Source organism: Carica papaya, chromosome 3, assembly GCF_054855325.1.
Source record: "Carica papaya isolate Zhongbai chromosome 3, ASM5485532v1, whole genome shotgun sequence".
NCBI classification, from domain to species: Eukaryota; Viridiplantae; Streptophyta; class Magnoliopsida; order Brassicales; family Caricaceae; genus Carica; species Carica papaya.
This window is the reverse complement of record NC_142311.1, coordinates 5,387,390-5,406,214: the sequence shown is the minus strand read 5'-3', so window position 1 is coordinate 5,406,214 and position 18,825 is coordinate 5,387,390. Positions and strand designations below refer to the sequence as shown.

At 36.9% G+C, this 18,825-nt stretch overlaps 3 protein-coding genes across 3 annotated transcripts; 2 read left to right on the top strand and 1 right to left on the bottom strand.

Moving 5' to 3' along the window:
• Positions 1–6,569: 6,569 nt before the first annotated feature.
• Positions 6,570–7,843, top strand: LOC148266629 (uncharacterized). The gene is made up of 3 exons (XM_088214690.1): positions 6,570–7,290; positions 7,413–7,561; positions 7,643–7,843. Exons 1-3 carry the CDS (start codon positions 6,570–6,572, stop codon positions 7,841–7,843), a joined length of 1,071 nt encoding a protein of 356 aa, XP_088070816.1.
• A 3,585-nt stretch (positions 7,844–11,428) lies between these two features.
• LOC110815909 (cotton fiber protein) lies at positions 11,429–12,175 on the top strand. The gene has a single exon (XM_022043884.2). The coding sequence runs from the start codon at positions 11,572–11,574 to the stop codon at positions 12,097–12,099; it is 528 nt and encodes a 175-aa protein (XP_021899576.1). The 5' UTR covers positions 11,429–11,571; the 3' UTR covers positions 12,100–12,175.
• A 1,047-nt stretch (positions 12,176–13,222) lies between these two features.
• Positions 13,223–18,167, bottom strand: LOC110815890 (pre-mRNA-splicing factor SLU7). Its single transcript, XM_022043861.2, has 10 exons — positions 18,011–18,167; positions 16,962–17,125; positions 16,721–16,833; positions 15,761–16,174; positions 15,478–15,613; positions 15,066–15,365; positions 14,590–14,806; positions 13,870–13,973; positions 13,664–13,732; positions 13,223–13,554 (listed from the first exon to the last, which is right to left on the bottom strand). The coding sequence occupies exons 1-10, from the start codon at positions 18,024–18,026 to the stop codon at positions 13,477–13,479; spliced, it is 1,611 nt and encodes a 536-aa protein (XP_021899553.1). The 5' UTR covers positions 18,027–18,167; the 3' UTR covers positions 13,223–13,476.
• Between the last annotated feature and the right edge of the window lie 658 nt (positions 18,168–18,825).

Here is an 18,825-nt window from a genome sequence, read left to right as displayed (position 1 = left end):
TTTGTGAATGCCCAGACATGAAACCTGCTACCAAATTGCTTTGGCCAGCAAGGACGAGGTCGAAGATCTCGAGAAGGCAGACATCAACGCTATTCAAATTGATGAGGCTGCTTTGAGAAAAGGATTACTTGTCAAACATAACATCTCTATCTGCTATTGCATTTGATTAAAACACTAGAAATGCTAGTTCAAAGTTGTTGATAACTTGTAAATGGGATATGATGATCTTCATCTAAGCCATTGATTAATGTATTGCCACAAAAATGTGAAAATACAATTAAATGCTTGATAATTAGTAGTGTAAAATGCTTCTTAAATCACCAAAAGAGTGTAAAGGATTCACACATCTTTATGAAACTTATGAAAGCAAGGGAGATGATGAATGGTATCACCAGTAGTTGGGTTTATAAACAGATTGCACAATTTCGCCGAATGCATCAGTCGGTGTTAAAAAATATTGCGAAAAAGAAACAAATTGCAAATAAATCTTGTAAATTTTGATATAGCTTTTCAAGTTTAATGATTTTAATCTTAGGCATAAATGATCATAAAAACTGTAAATGTACTTTAAATACAGGTAAACTATTAACTTGATTGACAAACGCCCCAACATGCTGGTTATTGTTGTCATCGAGCGTCAATAGCATTTCATAATCATTTATGTATAGAAAAAATAAGAAAAATAGCATAACTGGATAACTTGCACCTTATATATTGGAATTGAACTAGTCTACTTAAATTTTTTCTAAAGCAAATGAGTGAAAAACATATTAATCACTTCACTGTTATAAGTAAAGAACAAGTTAAGATTTATCCGCATGCACATAAAATGAGAGATATATCGAATGTGTTATACTCCGATAAAATGAAATAAAAGGCTAAAAGAGGGACTCACGACCGACAAGTAGAAAATAGGCAAACCACAAAGAGAGTTTATTTGAACTTTTTTCTATCTTTTATTAAGTTTAGATATCTTTTTTATGCATGATGAACAGTAACTAAATTAATTTATCCCTCAATAATATAGAAATAAAGGATATATAGAGAAAAATAAAATAATAAAAGTAACTCCAAGTAATGAGATATCAAGGTGAAGAATTATATGGAAAAATAATTTTATTATATTAGATATAACAATAATTAGAAGAAGAAATAATGAGAGAAAATAGGAAATAAAACCCTAAGAAAGAAATTCTTAACTAATCGATTCTATTCTTTTTTTTTTTTTTGGTAACTAATGACCTTGACCTTTATCTAACATTAATTACAAGAAATTAAAAAAAATTATAAAAAATTAGGTCTAAAATATTCTAATAGATGAATATAAAAACAAAATATTATAATACTTAAATAAATTTGAATAACTTAAAATTATAAAATAATAACAAAAATCACAGAAGATTTTTTAATAAACAATTAATTGCAAATTAAGAAATTTCTTGTTCTGCATTATTATTCTAACTCCTCTCATTTGGTAAAAGCTCAAAGCTCAAACTGGAATTTTAAACATACAAAATAATAATAATAATAATAAATGATCAAATAAGTCCTCTAATATCTTCAAAAAGTCAAGACTTTTGATTACTTCTATAGAAAATTTGAAAATGTATTAAAATTATAATTTTTAGGATCATAAAACTTGATTGTATCCTATTAGTACAGACCGGACTAAAATTTAAAAAAAAAAAAAAAAAGGATTCAGACGAAAGATTTCATCTGATTCACTCTGGACCCAAACGTATAAATCTCTAATTATATATAAATATATATATATATATATATATACACATATGTACTCCGTCTGTAATGTAATATATATATACACACACACACACACACACAAATATGAGATAAACAGGGAAGGGGAGAGAGTTATTTAAATGACAGAGAGAGATTAGAAATGGCCTGCTTTCTCTCTCTACACTATGCAGAGAGAGAGAGAGTCATATATATAAAGGCAAATTGAAGGAGATTTGATCAAATAAAAAATATAAAATTCATTTTTATAAAAGTAGAAAAATATATTATTCTATGATGTTTTATAATTGAAATTACAGGAAAAGAACAGAGAATCCAGATTCTCCACCTTTAATCTTTTCTACTTTTTAAAAGATAAATGAATAAATAAATAAATATTTTTCCAGTTTACATGCGTATGATGGATGCCAACCTCAATCGCCATGATACTACACGTAGAGCTGCATGTAGAAGAAGAAGAGCAAATTCTGCTCCTCGTAGGAGCAGGAAGCAGCGGCAACATGCCTTTGATCGACAAATCTGAGACAACGTAGAATGAGACAGACAGCTCCAGACAACAGGAATCAGCATACCTTTGATCTTCAATAAGCAGACAGCTCCAGACATTTTTCGCCGCGTTCTTCAAATCGGAGAGCATCCAAGTCTCAACTTTCCCCTCCCGTGAAATGAGACAACACACAAATTGTACCACCCAAATATTTTTTATTTTTTGTATTTGAATTTTTAGTTTAATTTTTTATATATTTAATTTATAAGATTTTAATTTAATAAAAATAAAAATAATAATAATGATAAAATTAGGTAAAAATATTATTTGGATTTAATTGAAATTAATTTTGGGAAAAATAGGTGAAAATTTGAATTCTGTAGGTATTTTTGAAAAAAAAATTAGAAACCGGAGGTCAAAACGCAATTTAGAAAAGTTGTGCTACGTCAGCAACCACGTCAGCAGCTCTGGCCAACCAGGACACGCCGCGTGGCAAGGAAACGCTGACACGGGACGGGCCACATGGGCAATCCGCGTGCGCGCGATCGGACGGCCCAGATCCGTTCCCGCGTGCACGAACGGTCAAGATCAAATGTGCGCACGGACGGCCCAGATTTCACACGTACGGACGGCCCAGATTCAATCAGGCACAGACGGCTCAGATCGCATCGCGATGGACGGCCCAAATTTAATCCCAATTAAATCTCGAACGAACGGTCCAGATTTAATCTTGATGGACGGTTGAGATTAAAAGGCAAATGGTATAAATAACCCCACCCACACCTGACCACAAAACCCTAGCCGCAGTGCCTCGCCGGAGAAGAAGAACCAGACGCCGGAGGAGCCGGCCGCCGCCACCCGCCGCCGCACCGGAGAAGTTTCCAACCGCCAATCGAGGTAAATTTTCTCCTCCTGGCTCATTTTTCGATGCTGAATCTGCCTATGGCCAAACCGGAGCCAAACCACCTGCCAATCGGCCGAAAAACTCCACCGAAGTCCGGCGCTGCCGCCGCGTCTCCCCTCTGTTTTTGCCTCTGATGAGGCCTTTCCCGGCCTCCGTTCGATGCAAATTTTATACCACTGTGATCACTATTCTTTTCTCTACAGGTTGATCAGAGCCAAACATCAAAACGCGACTCACGCCGGAGGAGCCGCCGCACCCGAGAGCACCGCCGCCGATAAGTCTCGATTTTTCGTGATTTTTTAGCCCACCGAGGGCCCTAGGGTTGTTTTATCGCAGGGACCAATGCAAGTTTGGCCAAAAACGACCAATACGAGGCAGATCACCGCCACAGACAGCGGCGCCGTCACCGGAGCACAGCGGAGCCACCGTGCTGGAATTCCGATATTGGCCAAAATGGGCCCTAGGTCTGAATTGGGATTTTTTGGGGCACGTGCAGGTACCGGTAGTGTGTTTCAGTTTTACGGAAAAAAATTCAGAAAAATTAGGAACAGCCCGTAGGCGCACTGTAGAGCCGATTTCAGACTCCGAAACAAGTAAGGACCCCTCACCCTATTTCTTATCACAGTATTAAAGCTTAATAAATAATTAAATGGTATTTTGGGACTTTATAGATGTGAAATTGATTAAGGCTGCCAATGGAGCCCGAATCTGGTACATTGTTGGTCAGTTGTCGTTTGATCTATTTTTCAGTATTAAATGCAGCATGATGTTTGATGTATTCATTTTATGGTCTCGTATGCATGAATTATGGTTTCTTTTATTATGGTTGGTATTATGGTGAATCCAATACTGTGTTGTCTTATTTGACGTCAATTACTGGTTTACATGTTTGTGTATGATTGGATGAGCGAGACCAAGGAAAAGGGCAAAAAGGTTATGTGAATTGATAAGTAGATAATGTGGACAGCCTGACTAAATATCTTGGGAGATGGTGGACGGATCGGGTCTGTAGGGAACCCTACCGGAAACGTGGTCTCTCATACCGGATGGGGTATGGAGATCTTATGTGTTTTGGCGCCCATACCGGACGGGGTATGAGAACGGCCCTGGAATCATGTTGTAAATGTTAATGGTTCACGTGTAGCGGGGACCCCCTATATATCCTCATGGATACTAGTAGGCTGGTAAAAGAGGAAATCTGTTTTCTGATTATTGAAATATAAAGGTATGATATATATTATGTTATAAAGTGTGTATGATTTCATGATATTATAAGGTTATTATTTTCATAGGTTATTTTCATGAATCTCACCGAGGTAAGTGGACAGTAAAGGTTTTTATGTTAATAAATGAGTTTGTTATGAATTATGCTCTATTGGTTGTCTTTGTTTTCTACCAACCTTTACTCATGTGGCAGTGAGATAGTGTGATGTCTTTACTGGGCTAGTGTAGCTCATTCCTTACTTAACCATTTCAGATCAGGAAGATGTGGTTCCCGAGCCCGTTCCGCAGGAAGACAGCGCGTTAGACACCTAAGGACTTTATAGCTCAATTTATAGTTTTATTTCGAGTATCAGTTTTAATTAGCTTATTCTTTCATGATTTGAGTACCTTTTTTGCTATTGTGTAAGGGATGTTAATAAAAAATTTTATTACACTTCCACATTTAAGATTTTTAATATATACATCTTCATTTAAATTCCGGGGCTGTTATACAAATCACATTTATAGCCAGGTTCCTGCAGCATCATCTAGACTGAGGAACTCTGGATTTCCTGCTCGAATGAGTCCAGAGATGGTAATTCCTGAATTCTCCTTGTGCGAGCTTTATATGTTATGAATATGATTGGAAGCCCACGTGTGAACCCCATGGGTAGTCTGCATAAATAGACCCGCTGTGGTATGAGTTTGACGAGGCCGGCTGCTGTGATCGGTTCCTGCTTTAAACAAAACTTTTAAAAGACAAGTTGGGCTTTAAAAATAAACCCTACTGTCAAACTGTAATGGGTAAATTAAGGTCAGGATCATCAGCCAAATACAATATCAGTATCAACACAGAAAGAGTAAAGCAAAGAAGACTTCGGGAGTTACCATCTCTAAATTCATACAGGCAGAAACCTGGAAGTTGCTCGGTCTAGATGATGGTGCAGGAACCCAGCTAGAAAAGTGACTCCTGGGTTGTCTCATTCTCACAGGAGCGGAAGCTCAAGCTTGGGATGCCCTCCGATTTCAAGAAATGGACAAAGATAGTAATTGGTCATGCTTAAATGATCACCTTGATCCTCAGCTGCAACCTCTATTCCACCCAAGATTTCGTCCCTAACAACTGCCTCTTTTACTCTGAGAAGAGAAAGAAAAAACAAAACTAATCTTCTTCTCTTTCTATCAACCAAGGAAGAGGTAGCCAAAGTAAAAACCTCTCAAGAAAGAAAGAACAAAAACTAATCTCTTCTCTTTCTGTCAACGAAGGAAGAGGTAGCCAGAGAAAAAACCTCTCAAGAAAAAAAAAAAAGAAAGAACAAAAACTAATCCTTCTCTTTCTGTCAATGAAGGAAGACAGAACCAAAGTGAAAAACCTTCCTCACTTGCTCCTTGTTTCACTCGGAAGAAAGAAAGAAAGAAAGAAATAAATAAAGAACAAAATAACAAAGACTAATCTCTTCTCTTTCTGTCGATGAAGGAAGACAAACCAAAGTGGAAAACCTTCCTCACTTGCCCCTTGATTCACTCGAAAGAAAGAAAGAAGGAAAGAAAGAAAGAACGAAATAGCAAAAACTAATCTCTTCTATTTTTGTTAATGAAGGAAGAGAGAACAAAAAGTGAAAAACCTTCCTCACTTGCCCCTCGCTTCACTCGGAAGAAAGAAAGAAAGAAAGAAAGAAAGAAGGTAAACTAATCTCTTCTCTTTCTCAATGAAGGAAGAGAGAACCAAACTGAAAAACCTTGGTTGAAAAGGGAACATTTTATAAACGCTGTTTGGAGGACTGTTAAATTTAATTGTTAAATTTAATAATTTTTTTTATCTGTTTAGTTTCAAATTAGAGTTCAAATTAACCGTGAAGTTGTTTCACGGTAGGATACGAAAACTCCATGCAACCTGTATGCATGGATTTTGGGCTTTCTGATCTAATCAGTCGGTTGATGTAACCTGTTTCTATTTGCATTCTTATATATACAAGCAATAAAAAGAAATCTGTAGTCCTTCTTCTCCAATAAAAACACCGTATTTAAGAAAACAGCAAAACAGAGGCTGTTGAATAATTTTGCTCTGTTTTGCTGTCCCTCTCTCTCATCAACTTTCTCTCTCTAAGTTCTCTCATTCACATAACCTCCTTTGAAGCTCATTTAGTTAAGAACAACAAGTGGTATTAGAGCCTTTATCTTAAGGGACCGGTAAATCAACATACTCTCGAAAACCCGATGACATCCACTAGAACCTCACCTCCCCCACACTTCAACGAAGAAAATTACCATGTATGGGCAATCAAAATGAGAGCCCATCTGAAAGCCTTAAATATGTGGGATGTTATTATCAATGACAGCGATCCTCCTCCACTAAGGGATACTACCACTCGAAACGAAATCAAAAGGCATGAGGAAGACAAGGCCAAGAAACCAAAGGCTATTGCTTGCCTTTTATCGGCTATCTCGGATAGAGTATTTCCAAGGATTATGAACTTCGAATCACCAAAGACTACTTGGGAGAAACTGAAGGAAGAGTTCGATGGGGGAGTCAGAAGCAGGAAAATAAAAATTTTGAGATTGAAGAGTGAGTTTGCATTACTCAAAATGCAGGAAAATGAATCAGTGAAGGACTATGCCTCCAAACTCTCGGATGTGGTAAACAAAATGAGGCTGCTTGGGGAGGATTTTCCGAAATCAATGGTGGTAGAGCAGATTCTTATCAGCTTGCCCCCTAAATTCGAGTCTAAAATCTCAGCTTTGGAGGAGCTTTCCGACATTGAATCTATCTCCTCGGCTGAGTTGATAAACAAGCTTCAATCCAGTGAGCAGCGGATAAATATGCATGTCCGACAACATACTGAGGGAGCCTTAATTTCAACTCAGATCAAAGGTAACTTTTCAACACAGAATCAAGGGAGAATGAGTGAATGGAATCAAACTGGAAATCAAAATTCCAGTAAGTAAAAGAAATATTCTCAGTGCAGCATCTGTTCCTTGACAAACCACCTTGAAAATGAGTGCTAGTACAAGGGAAAGAAAGTCGTTCGGTGCAACTTCTGCAAAAGGCTTGGTCATAAGGAGAAATTCTGCAGGTAGAAACAGAAGCAAGAAGGATGCAACCAAAGCAGGAACTACAGCATGCAAATGTCACCGAGGTGTCCAGTGAGCAACGTGCTACAATTCTCGTTGCATCAAGTGAGCCGTCAGTGGAGAATGATACTCTCTTGGTGGTGGACAGTGGGTGCACCTCCCACATGTGTAAGGATGAGGCCTTGTTTGCATAATTTAACAAAATAGTCTCAGGTCAGGTACGGCTTGGAAATGGTATGCTGAAAACCATCAAGGGCAAAGGTAACATAGCCATTGAAACCAGGGAAGATATGAAGCTTATCACTGATGTGAATTTTGTTCCTACCCTCTCACAGAATCTTTTGAGTGTGAATCAGATGACTGATCGAGGCTACTCGGTTGTATTCAAGGATAATTATTGCAGGATATATGATCCTTAGGATAGATTGATCGCTTTCATCTAAAAGAATGATCAAGTCTACTCCTTGAAGCTCAAAGAAGTAGTCGAGAAGGCCAATGTTGCCACTGTAACAGAAGGTGAGATATGACACAGACGCCTTGGGCATTTTCATGCGGCTGGGTTACAACAACTACAGAAAGGAGACCTAACCAAGGACTTCCCAAACATTGCAGTCACTGAGTCAGTATGTGGTGCCTGCTAGATGGGGAAGATGACAGGGAATTCTTTCCCTTCGCAAGCAGATTGGAGAGCAGAAGAGAGGCTGGCACTTATCCATTCTGACATCTGCGGTCCGATGACGGAAAACTCTATGAGCGGATGCAAGTACTTTGGCTTGTTTATAGATGATTTTTTCAGGATGATTTGGGTTTGCTTCCTGCAGAATAAAGCTCAAATTTTCAGTGAATTTAAGAAGTTTAAGGCTATTGCAGATATGGAAAGTGATTGTGTACTAAAGTGCCTAAGGACGAATAATGGCCTTGAATTCAATTCTAGTAAATTCAAGGACTTCTGTTCAGAGAATGGGATCAAAAGGCAGCTCACGGCACCATATTCTCCTCAACAAAATGGTGTCTCGGAGAGGAAGAACAGAACCATTGTGAAGATGGCAAGAAGCATACTTGCTGACAAGCACTTGCCTAAAGCCTTGTGGGCTGAGGCAGTGAACACTGCTGTGTTCCTGCTCAACATGCTCCCTACAAAGGCTGTGAAGGAGATGACACATGCGGAGGCCTAGAGTGGCATCAAACCATCGACTAAGTATTTAAAGGTGTTTGGCTCGGTGTGCTACTGCCATGTCTCGGATGACAGGAGATCAAAGTTAGAAGAGAAGGCTGAATTGAGAGTATTTTTGGGTTACAGTACATAAGCAAAGGCATATCGAATTCTAAGCTTGAAAACCAACAAGCTTATGATTCGAAGAGATGTTACAGTGGACGAAAGGAGCTATTGGAATTGGGAGAAGCAGAAGGTCGAACCAGACTGTGTGACAGTGAAAGAATGAATGAAATCTCTGTCAGTATTAAACCCAACTCAAGCTGAGGAAGAAGAGGATGAAGATAAAGAAGATGAAGCAGAAAGGAGAACAAAAATGAAAAGCTTAGCTGACATCTATGAAAGGTGCAGCTTTGCTTCAAAGGAACCTTCCTCTATTGAGGAAGCACTTCAGCAGCAAGAGTGGAAGCTTGTTATGGAAGAGGAAATCAGGATGATCGAGAAGAACAATACCTGGTCTCTGGTAAAATCAAGTGCAGACATAAAGCCTATTGGAGTAAAGTGGGTGTTCAAAGTGAAACTGAATCCGGACGGGACAATAAACAAGCACAAGGCACGGCTTGTAGCAAAGGGGTACTCCTAGCTTCCTGGAATCGACTACACAGAGACTTTTGCTCCTGTGGCCAGGCATGAAACAATTAGACTCATTTTGGCCATGATTGCTCAGTTTAGATGGAGTGTGAAGCATTTGGATGTGAAGTCGGCTTTCTTGAATGGCAAACTGAATGAAGAAATCTATGTTGAGCAGCCACCGGGATTCATTTAGCCTGGAAAGGAGAGACATGTCTATCTTCTTCATAAGGCCTTATACGACCTCAAAGCTCCACGAGCCTGGTATGATAAGTTAAATACATATTTACTTCTCTGCAGATTTGAGAGAAGCATGACAGAAACTACACTGTATATGAATAGAGAAGAAGACAGACTAATCACTGCAGTATATGTTGATGATATACTAGTGACAGGCAGCAATAAAAGGAAGATGATGGAGTTCAAGCTGAAATTGGAAAAGGAATTCGAGCTGTCTGATCTCGGGGAGGCTACCTACTTCTTGGGAATGGAGATTCATCAAAACGGCTTGGGTATTTTCCTTTCACAAGGAAAGTATGCCAAAGAGATCCTGAATAAATTCAACATGGATCACTGTAAATCAGTGTCTACACCACTCGTGTCCAACTTGAAGTTGACAAAGGACAAGAAAGGTAGCAAAGTTGATGAGGGGAATTACAGAAGTCTTATTGGGAGCCTTCTGTATCTCACGGCTTCTATACCAGATATTCTGTTTGCAGTGAGTTTGTTTTCAAGGTACATGGCTTCACCGAGGGAATCACATTTACAAGCTGCTAAACATGTGCTGAGGTACTTGAAAGGAACATGGAATTTTGGTGTTCAATACAAAGCAAGAGTTGAGGGTGGATTGGTCGGCTACAATGGCAGTGATTGGGCAGGAAGCATGGAAGATGCACGTAGCACAACTGGGTACTTGTTCAAAATTGGCTCCAGTGCTTTTTCATAGGCGTCTAAGAAACAAGATATTATGGCACAGTCCACTGCTAAGGCTGAGTATGTAGCTGCAGCTACAGCAGCTAACCAAGCAATTTGGTTGAGGAAAGTGTTCGATGATATAAAGCTGGACAAACAAGCACCTACAGTGTTGTATGTAGACAACAAGTCTGCAATTGCCATTGCGAAAAATCTTGTGATGCACGGGAGAACTAAACACATCAACGTTAAGTACCATGCTATACGTGAGGCTGAGAGAAATCAAGAAATCAAGCTGATACATTGCTCCACTGATGATCAGTTTGCGGACATTCTAACCAAGGCCTTGTCTAAAGTCAAATTTGAAGAATTGCGAGGAAAACTGGAGATTGGTGGAAAAATTATTAAGGGGGAGTGTTAAATTTAATTGTTAAATTTAATGATTTTTTTTATCTGTTTAGTTTCAAATTAGAGTTCAAATTAACCGTGAAGTTATTTTACAGTAGGATACGAAAACTCTATGCAACGTGTATGCATGGATTTCGGGCTTTCTGATCTGATCGGTTGGTTGATGTAACATGTTTCTATTTGCATTCTTATATATACAAGCAATAAAAAGAAATATGTAGTCCTTCTTCTCCAATAAAAACACCGTATTTAAGAAAACAGCAAAACAGAGGCTTTGTTTTGCTGTCCCTCTCTCTCATCAACTTTCTCTCTCTAAGTTCTCTCATTCACAGAATCTCCTTTGAAGCTCATTTAGTTAAGATCAACAAAGACCCCGTGTGGCTTGGGTCCGAAGAAAAATAAGAGAGAGAAAGTCTCGGGCTGGGCAATTTTCTGACCTGGTTTGGTTTATTTTCGGGTCTGGCCCGTCGGACGAAAAATGAGCAGGGGAAAGGGAAGAGCAAAACTAAATTAAAATTCAACCATATACATATATATATTATACGATATAACTGAAAATTCAAATTCACATTCTCATTGGCGAGAGTTAAAGAACCCAGTAAAGTCTACTAAAAGCATGTTTATCCATGCAATAAAATGAAAATATTTAAAATACATTCATGAAATAAGTTATTTTGTTTTTACTTTGTAGAAAATAATTTTTAGATTTTGACACCAAACCAGATTAACGCAAAATTCAATATTAAGGAATAGTAAAAAATCCATTAAAAAGAATTGAAAACCAAAAAATAGACGCAGTTATCTTCAATTATAATTTAGAACAAGAAAAAATATTCCAATATTTAACAAATCCAAATGGGTATGCTTTACAGTCAATCAACTTATAAGTTAGGACCCAATATTGCTTTTTCCATTGGTGCCGAAAGCAAAGTCTGCTTTTCTCAAGAATTGCTTCTCTCCCACCCTCAACTCATCAACATTTTTCTACAAATACAACTAAGACAATTGCTTCATTTGTATTCTCTTATCATACAAAACCATCCCATGATCAGAAATTCCATGAGCTTGAAAAAGAAGCTCAAGCCTGCTCAGATAGCATGGAGAAGCTTCACAACCAAACTTCAATCAACTCTCCACGTTCCCACCACCATCAAATCCAAAACCCATCGCCTCCTCAAGTTTTTTTCTCATCATCTCTTTATCCCCTTCAAGAAACGATTTCTCATTGCCAAAGCTTCCATCCATGGCCGCCGCCACCGTGGCTACCCCAACCAACACCGCTATTATAAACATACTGATCAGAATAAGTTGGCGGCGATATACATAGACCAGCTGTATGCAGAAACAGAAACAAGCAGATCAGGTAAGGCGGAGGTTGACGATGGTGATGAGAACAAGAGTGTCCATAATAGCATCGAAGATGCATGGAACGCCATTGTTGCTTCGTCTCCGCATCTAAGGGGAGTGGATGAGAGAGCGGAAGAGTTCATCTTCAAGTTTCGGGAGGATATGAGGCTTCAGAAGGAAAGATCATATCTTGAGTTCCAAGAAATGTTGGCCAGGAGTGCATGATATCATTCTTTTTTTTTCTTTATGAATTTTCATATATACATAAATATATATATATATATATGTATTCTTTTCTTTTCTTGTTTGTGGAAATTTTTATCTTACAGGTGCGTATTGGGTAATCTGAGATGGGAAAAACTAGTACTGTGTGAATCTGAATAGGCTGGGATTTCATATGCACGAGAAATGTTTGATTTTTTTTTTTTAATTTATTGGGAATTCAAAGGTGAAAGGTTTCTTTCTTGAGTTCCAAACTGTGGGGTTTCAGTAAACAAAAAAAAAAATGTTTTGGGTGTGTACAGATCAAAAGTTGTCAAACATGTGAGAAAAAAATTGGAAAAAAGCATTTGGTTGGTCCACTCCTTTACATTTGACGTTTAAAATGTTTTATTTTTTCATTTTAATTATTTATTTAAAAAATTATGATTTATTCTTCGTTAGAAAAATTGGACTTATATGATTGAAAATTCCAAGTAATTTTCTAGCAGAAAGTTTATACTCACAAAAAAAATAATAATTAAAATTTTAATTAGATTAAAAAAAGATGAAATTAAAATTGACATATTGTAATCAATCAGATTAATAATTTTCACGTGCCACAATTCTATTTTAACTGTTGAATTATAATTGTCTAATTATGAATTCTAGAAACTACTTAACTAAACAAACTTTATTTTAGTCAAAATGGTTATAGTTAAAAAATGCAGATAAAATCCTGAATGAACTAAAGTAATACGTGCTGGCCCAATTACCCGTGACAATAGCGCAATGTTACAATTACATGAATATGAAAATTACCTCATTCAAGTCCATACTGTTAAAAATCTATTAACTCTATTTTAAATTTTTACTTAAAAATAAATTTAAATATTATAAATTTTACTAATCAGTATATCAATTAAGTTTATACCTGACTCATACTTAAAAAAAACCGTTGTTGTGCTTCTCCATATATGCACTAATCACAATGTACTTATAAATAAAAACACAAAAAATATTATTTAATTTAAACCCACAATCTTTTATATATTAAAAAAAAAAATTAAAAAAATACTTACTAATAATTTAACTAACAGAGATTAATTTTAATTCCGATAAACTAAACCTTTCATATATAATAAGAAAATTTTCAAAAGAAATATATTAACTTCTGATAGAAATTTTGGGTAACTATCATTAACTCTGGGACTACTTTGTTTTTTTTTTTTTTTTACTTACAGAAATTGGTCAAGAGGGACTACTGCCCAGAGCCAGATCTCTCGTACTTGTTTTACATACTATACAGAGTACAAAACACATCATATTCTAAAAGCAAAAATAAAGATGCCAATTAGGCAGTTTCAGCATGCCACCGCGTTCCCAAACACAGCATGATCAGCATTAGTTCAGAAAGTCCTTCATGGGGTCATCGTGATGTATCTTTTTCATCCTATAAGCCTCCATCTCCTCAGCAGTAACCTAAATATGGCATCACATCCAGTTATAGAAGGATAGAACATAAAGTCAAGTTTCCTAGATTATGGCTACATCCAAATTCCAGAGTTCTTTATGTAACAATGTACTATACCTCATCATTCCACCTAACATTATATTTGCGCTTCCTTTCATCCTTCTCTTCTCTCCTTTTCTCATCTTCCTGTCAACATAAAATATTGAGTGATGTAGCACGTCATATGTCACTTCCACCAATTTCAACTATAGAAAAACTAATGTAGTGTTTTCAATATTAGATCACAAAAAACAGTAGAGGAAATTTTCAGTTTCAAAATTTACCTTCTTAAGTGCCTCCGCAAGTTTTTTCTGGTCAAGAACCAAGTCATCCGGCACCTCAGTTCCCCAGGTAGCAAGCCTTTTCTCCTCCACGGGAGCAGGTGCCTCTGAAATCATGTCAGCATCCAATCAGATTGGAGATACAAGCATGTGACAGAAACATGGAAAAACAAAATCATTTAACTCCTTTGCAATTAAGTTCAAAAGGAAAGGCAATTCAATCGTGGCAGAATGATTCCCAATTTCCTTTTCATGATAGATTAGTTAAATTAAGAAAAAAGAAAACAGAAATAGCATTTCAATATATTTTTATTGACCAATTAGAATTGCCTCCCAGAATCTATAATTGTCTCAAAGTCCAATATACATACATTATTGGACCTTTTAAATAACAGTCAAGAAGACCTTATGAAAATTGAACATTTTTGCACAGAAGATGTAAAACAGATATTAAGCATTCTAGAAACTTCCAATGAAACCAAGTCAATGGATAAAAAAAACACAGGACATGAGCCCAGTGTACAAATATTGTTTTAGAATAAGAAGGATTTATTAAGATATAAGGGAAGAAAAGTTATCCTCCAGATGTAACAGACTATAGTGAGCCAACAAAATTACAAAATAGATAAGATACATAAAGAAGAAACAAGGAGCATGCACATTGACCATAATGAACAGAGTACATACAAGTTCAAAAATGCAAGCAAGTAGAGAAGAAATTACCTTCAGAAGCTGCCTTGCGTGCAACATTGGCCTTCATTAGGTCTGTTGCTGCTTCAGCCGCTTCTATTCCTGCAACACCAGTGCAGTAACTATTCCGAATTGTTTGCTTACAACATTTGTAGCCCCACTGGTGATCCTTCCACCACGAACCCCAAACGGTAGTGTGGTTATTGATGTAAACATCTTCTTCATACTTGCTTTTCGGTAGAGATGTTTCCTTCACAAAAGAAACATGAAGGTAACTATAAGTCAAAGTTTAGGTTGAAATATAATACAACTATGATCAGTAAAATCCAACGAATAACACAACTAAACAAGCACATTGAAGCATATAATAGCTTCAGAAAATGTTCAAAATCTTAAAGAAGAAAGAATTGAGTACAGAGATTAATAGGACAAACAGGAGTAATTGAGGAAAGAAAAAAGAACAAAAATTGCATTAGATAAAAAGAAATACAAGGAATTTTACACAGTACCAGGCCTTTTATAACTCTTCCAGCTCGATCATACTCCACCAGCCTCTCGCTTTGCCCTAGTAGAAGCTCCCTTGGCATCTCTTCTTCAGTTGCTGCATTACCATACTTCTCCATGATTGTGTCTTTCACCCGCGACTTTAACTTCTCCTTAATCACCTTATAATTCTTGAACAATAATTCAGCTTGAGATGGGGCAGCCTGCATGTGGATGTCTTGGCCCTTGTCAAATGCCTCCCATGCATGAATATTGAGTTGCTTGAACTCCAATGCTTGCCCACTCATTCTATATTGATTATCTCCCTGTATACAGAAATTAAAAAACACAAACCACAAATCAGGCACAAGTCATTTAATTATCATAATAATATATAAAGCATTTAAACCAGTGTTAACAATTTCTCAAGGCACTCACTTCATAGAATTTCTCGTGAGGATCAGCATCAGGCAGAGGATCTTCACGCATAGACCGCGTCTTTGGATCATAATAAGCAGAATTGACATCAAGATTCAGAAGATATTTTGCTGTGTCCTCTCGAATACGCAAATTCCTGTACATTTAGAAAAGGAAACTAAATTAGATCATAGTTTTTGAAAAATAATACACTACGAACAACGATATATCACATTATCGAGGAAAGCTATAAGAGAATTTATTTGCAGTAAAAACAAGAAAAAATTGAAGAACTCCCTCCTACCTGACAGTTCCAGTGCTTCCACCACCTGTAGTGCGGACACGCTTCTCAACCTTTGCGAAGTCCATCTGCTTGCTCTCATCAACCTTAGCTTCATCAACCTTCAGAGCATCATCATCATCTTCTTCATCACTAACCTCATCCTCCCCATTGTGCTTACTATTCTTCTCCTCCAATTTTTTCAGTTGTTGTTCTTTTACGTATTTCCTTCTAGCTTCATCCCGTGCCTCATATCTCTCTATGACGCGAGCATATGTTGCAGCATCATAACCATTCCATCGATCTCTTTTACCATCATAATCTAGTTCAAAAGTCTCTATTTTTTCATCAGGAGCAATATTCATGTTCGTCCATTTTGCACCTTTCTTTCTAGGCCTCTCCATGCAAGACTTTGAATCATGTGTCATTGCTCCACAGCTGTAACAAGGAAATCAAAAGTCAATCCAGCTATACTCGACTTACATTTTGCATACTACAAGATAACAGCAAAGATACTGTAATAAACAGAAATACAAGAAAATTACAAAGTTATGCTAAAAAACACTTTAACACTGAATCCTACACTCAATATTTTAGTCTCAATATCACAAGGAAAAAAGTAGTAGGGAACATGTCCAATATTCCTTCACATATAAACAGTGAATAGATAGATACCCAAAAAAACACAAAAAACAGCTTTCTAAGAATTTTTCTAATCACCGAGCATTCTTATTCTGTAAGGAGTTCAATTTCCAAAGCGCTTTTTAAACATCCCAATGGAGCATACAAGCAGGCCATGGATTGTAAATAGAATAACACTGCTGCCATAATCATCAACAACTTATCAATTAAAACCAGTAAGAGTCAAGTTGCTTAAGCAATAAATACAGCAGCCGATGCAATCCATGTAGACGGAAAGACTCAGTGGTACACAAACAAAGTAAAGGGAAGAATAATACTATAAGAGGTTTGCACTCCACTTACTTTTCACATGCTCCCTTCCGGAACTTATCTGCTTGAAATATTTTAGCACCTCTATCGTACCATGACTTTGTGTAATTTGGATCAGATTTCCATTTCCTTTGATGTTTTAAGCTCTAAACAATGAGAGAAATTGTAATAAGCAATCAGCAATCAGCATTGACAACTTAAAATAAAATAAAAATGCCTGACTGCAGAAAGCAAAAACAGAAAATGATTTAACTATTAAAAGCTTGAAGCTTACAGGTCTCTCAGCATTAAGGTACCATGGCGCAGATGACATATACTGAGGAATATGGGGGTTAATTTCCTTTCCATCCTCATCTACTTCAGCTGGAGCAAGCCCTGCTTTACGTGCCTCCTCTAACTCTAACTGCTTCCTATGATCCTCCCGCGACTTGAATGCCACTGAAAATCCAAATGAAGCAAAATGTATTAAGTATCACAGAAATCAGAACTTGGTCCAAATATTATAAACCGTACATCACTTATCTCTAAATATCCATTGATGTCTACAGAAATCATATACTAATCTCCTTTCATAATTGACCTTATTCAGATAAAAAAAATTAGATAACACAGTTCAGAAGACTTAAACTATTGAGTCATCATAATGGTTTCACCTTTTCAAACAAAGCTCTTTTATCCTTGCAAATCAGAATTACTTCACCCCAATTGCATATATTCCCACCCACAGCTTCAGAATCAAACCCATCAAAAAAGACCTTATCTATCACTCAATTATTCAATCATTGCCCAAATAATTCTTTTAACTACTCATGTAATAATAAGGTGAAAACATTTTCTTCTGTTTCCAGTTGGGGTCCATATCTCGCCAATTGTTGCATCAGCAACACCTTGGATCAATACTGCAAATGGGCTTAACTGCAACAATCATAAATAAATTCCAAAGGGAAAAATAGCCTCCTTTTCAAAGCAATCTCTTACTTGATAAGAACTTTAGAAAAAAGCGTAAACTGGCCACCAGAGCCAAGGGGGCGCTAGCGATGTACAAAAAAAATTGCAGAAAAAACAAAAATAAATAAAGGACAAACTTAACTCAAAATCCAAATCACTTTATGTAAACAAAACTGCCGCGAAACGACGCCTTATGTAATCTAAATCACTTTGTCAGTTCAGAAAAACGCAAGATTGATTCATCTAGTACCCTGTCCACCCGCTCTATCACCTACCATAACCTAATAGCTTTTCTTGGAAACTTCTATTCATCAGAAATATCAGGAGAAGCGCTATCTAGAAGCTCAGGAAATCGAATCTAAAAGAGAAACGTACCTGATGCAGTAGCCATGTTCGATAACACAGATAAGAAACCTCAACTATCAAACTCTGAAGTAGAATCGATTCAACAACACAGGCTCAATTAGCAACTCGGTATTTGCTTTTGCGGAGATTATCGCAAAAAGGAACCCTAACCCCAGCGCAGAGAGAGAGAGAGAGTGAAAAGTACGCTTTGATCTAACCTTTATCGGTTTTCGTTGGGGAAAATTTGCGGTGATCGCACTTAAACCGACACATCGTCGTAGACCGACAGACCGGGTAATGTTGAATCAGGCTTGTTTTATGTGATCCTGGCAAGTCCATAAATAGTGGATCGGCAAATTGATGGGCCACCGTGGCCCAATGGGCTCTATCAATATTTCGTACTGAAACTTGATTAATGAAGCCGATATAATTTTTATGAATTTAATTAATTTAGTCCAATAATTAGTGGAAAAATAAACTTTCGGTTGAAATATTTAATATTTTAATGTTTTATTTTCTAAATAAATTAATATTTAGAATTTTCTCATATATTGATTTTTTTTTAATATTGCAAAAGACTTGAAACTTTCTATTTCTTAAATAACATTAAAAAAAGAAATCAAGAATCATACAAGTTAATTTAATTTTATAAAAGAATTTAGTCTTATATTAAACATTGATGTAACCATATAATTTGTTTTTATCTTTTTAATACTAAGATTGTAGCGCCCGAGAAATTGAAGAAGGAAAAAAAAAAAGGGCCACGTCAGCAGCCACGTCAGCAGACCCAGTCAGCAGTCCCGGTCAACCAGGACCTGCCACGTGGCAAAACCACGTCGACCGGG

What these genes read in the sequence shown, in the direction of transcription:
- LOC148266629 (XM_088214690.1), top strand. Translation starts at nt 6,570, where the DNA reads ATGACATCCACTAGAACCTCACCTCCCCCACACTTCAACGAAGAAAAT. An exon ending in AACTGGAAATCAAAATTCCA is followed by an intron (nt 7,291 to 7,412) that starts GTAAGTAAAAGA and finishes CTTGGTCATAAG; the next exon opens with GAGAAATTCTGCAGGTAGAA. An exon ending in TGGAGAATGATACTCTCTTG is followed by an intron (nt 7,562 to 7,642) that starts GTGGTGGACAGT and finishes GTCTCAGGTCAG; the next exon opens with GTACGGCTTGGAAATGGTAT.
- LOC110815909 (XM_022043884.2), top strand. Translation starts at nt 11,572, where the DNA reads ATGATCAGAAATTCCATGAGCTTGAAAAAGAAGCTCAAGCCTGCTCAG.
- LOC110815890 (XM_022043861.2), bottom strand. An exon ending in CGGAAGGGAGCATGTGAAAA is followed by an intron (nt 16,175 to 16,720) that starts GTAAGTGGAGTG and finishes TCCTTGTTACAG; the next exon opens with CTGTGGAGCAATGACACATG. An exon ending in GGAAGCACTGGAACTGTCAG is followed by an intron (nt 15,614 to 15,760) that starts GTAGGAGGGAGT and finishes CTAAATGTACAG; the next exon opens with GAATTTGCGTATTCGAGAGG.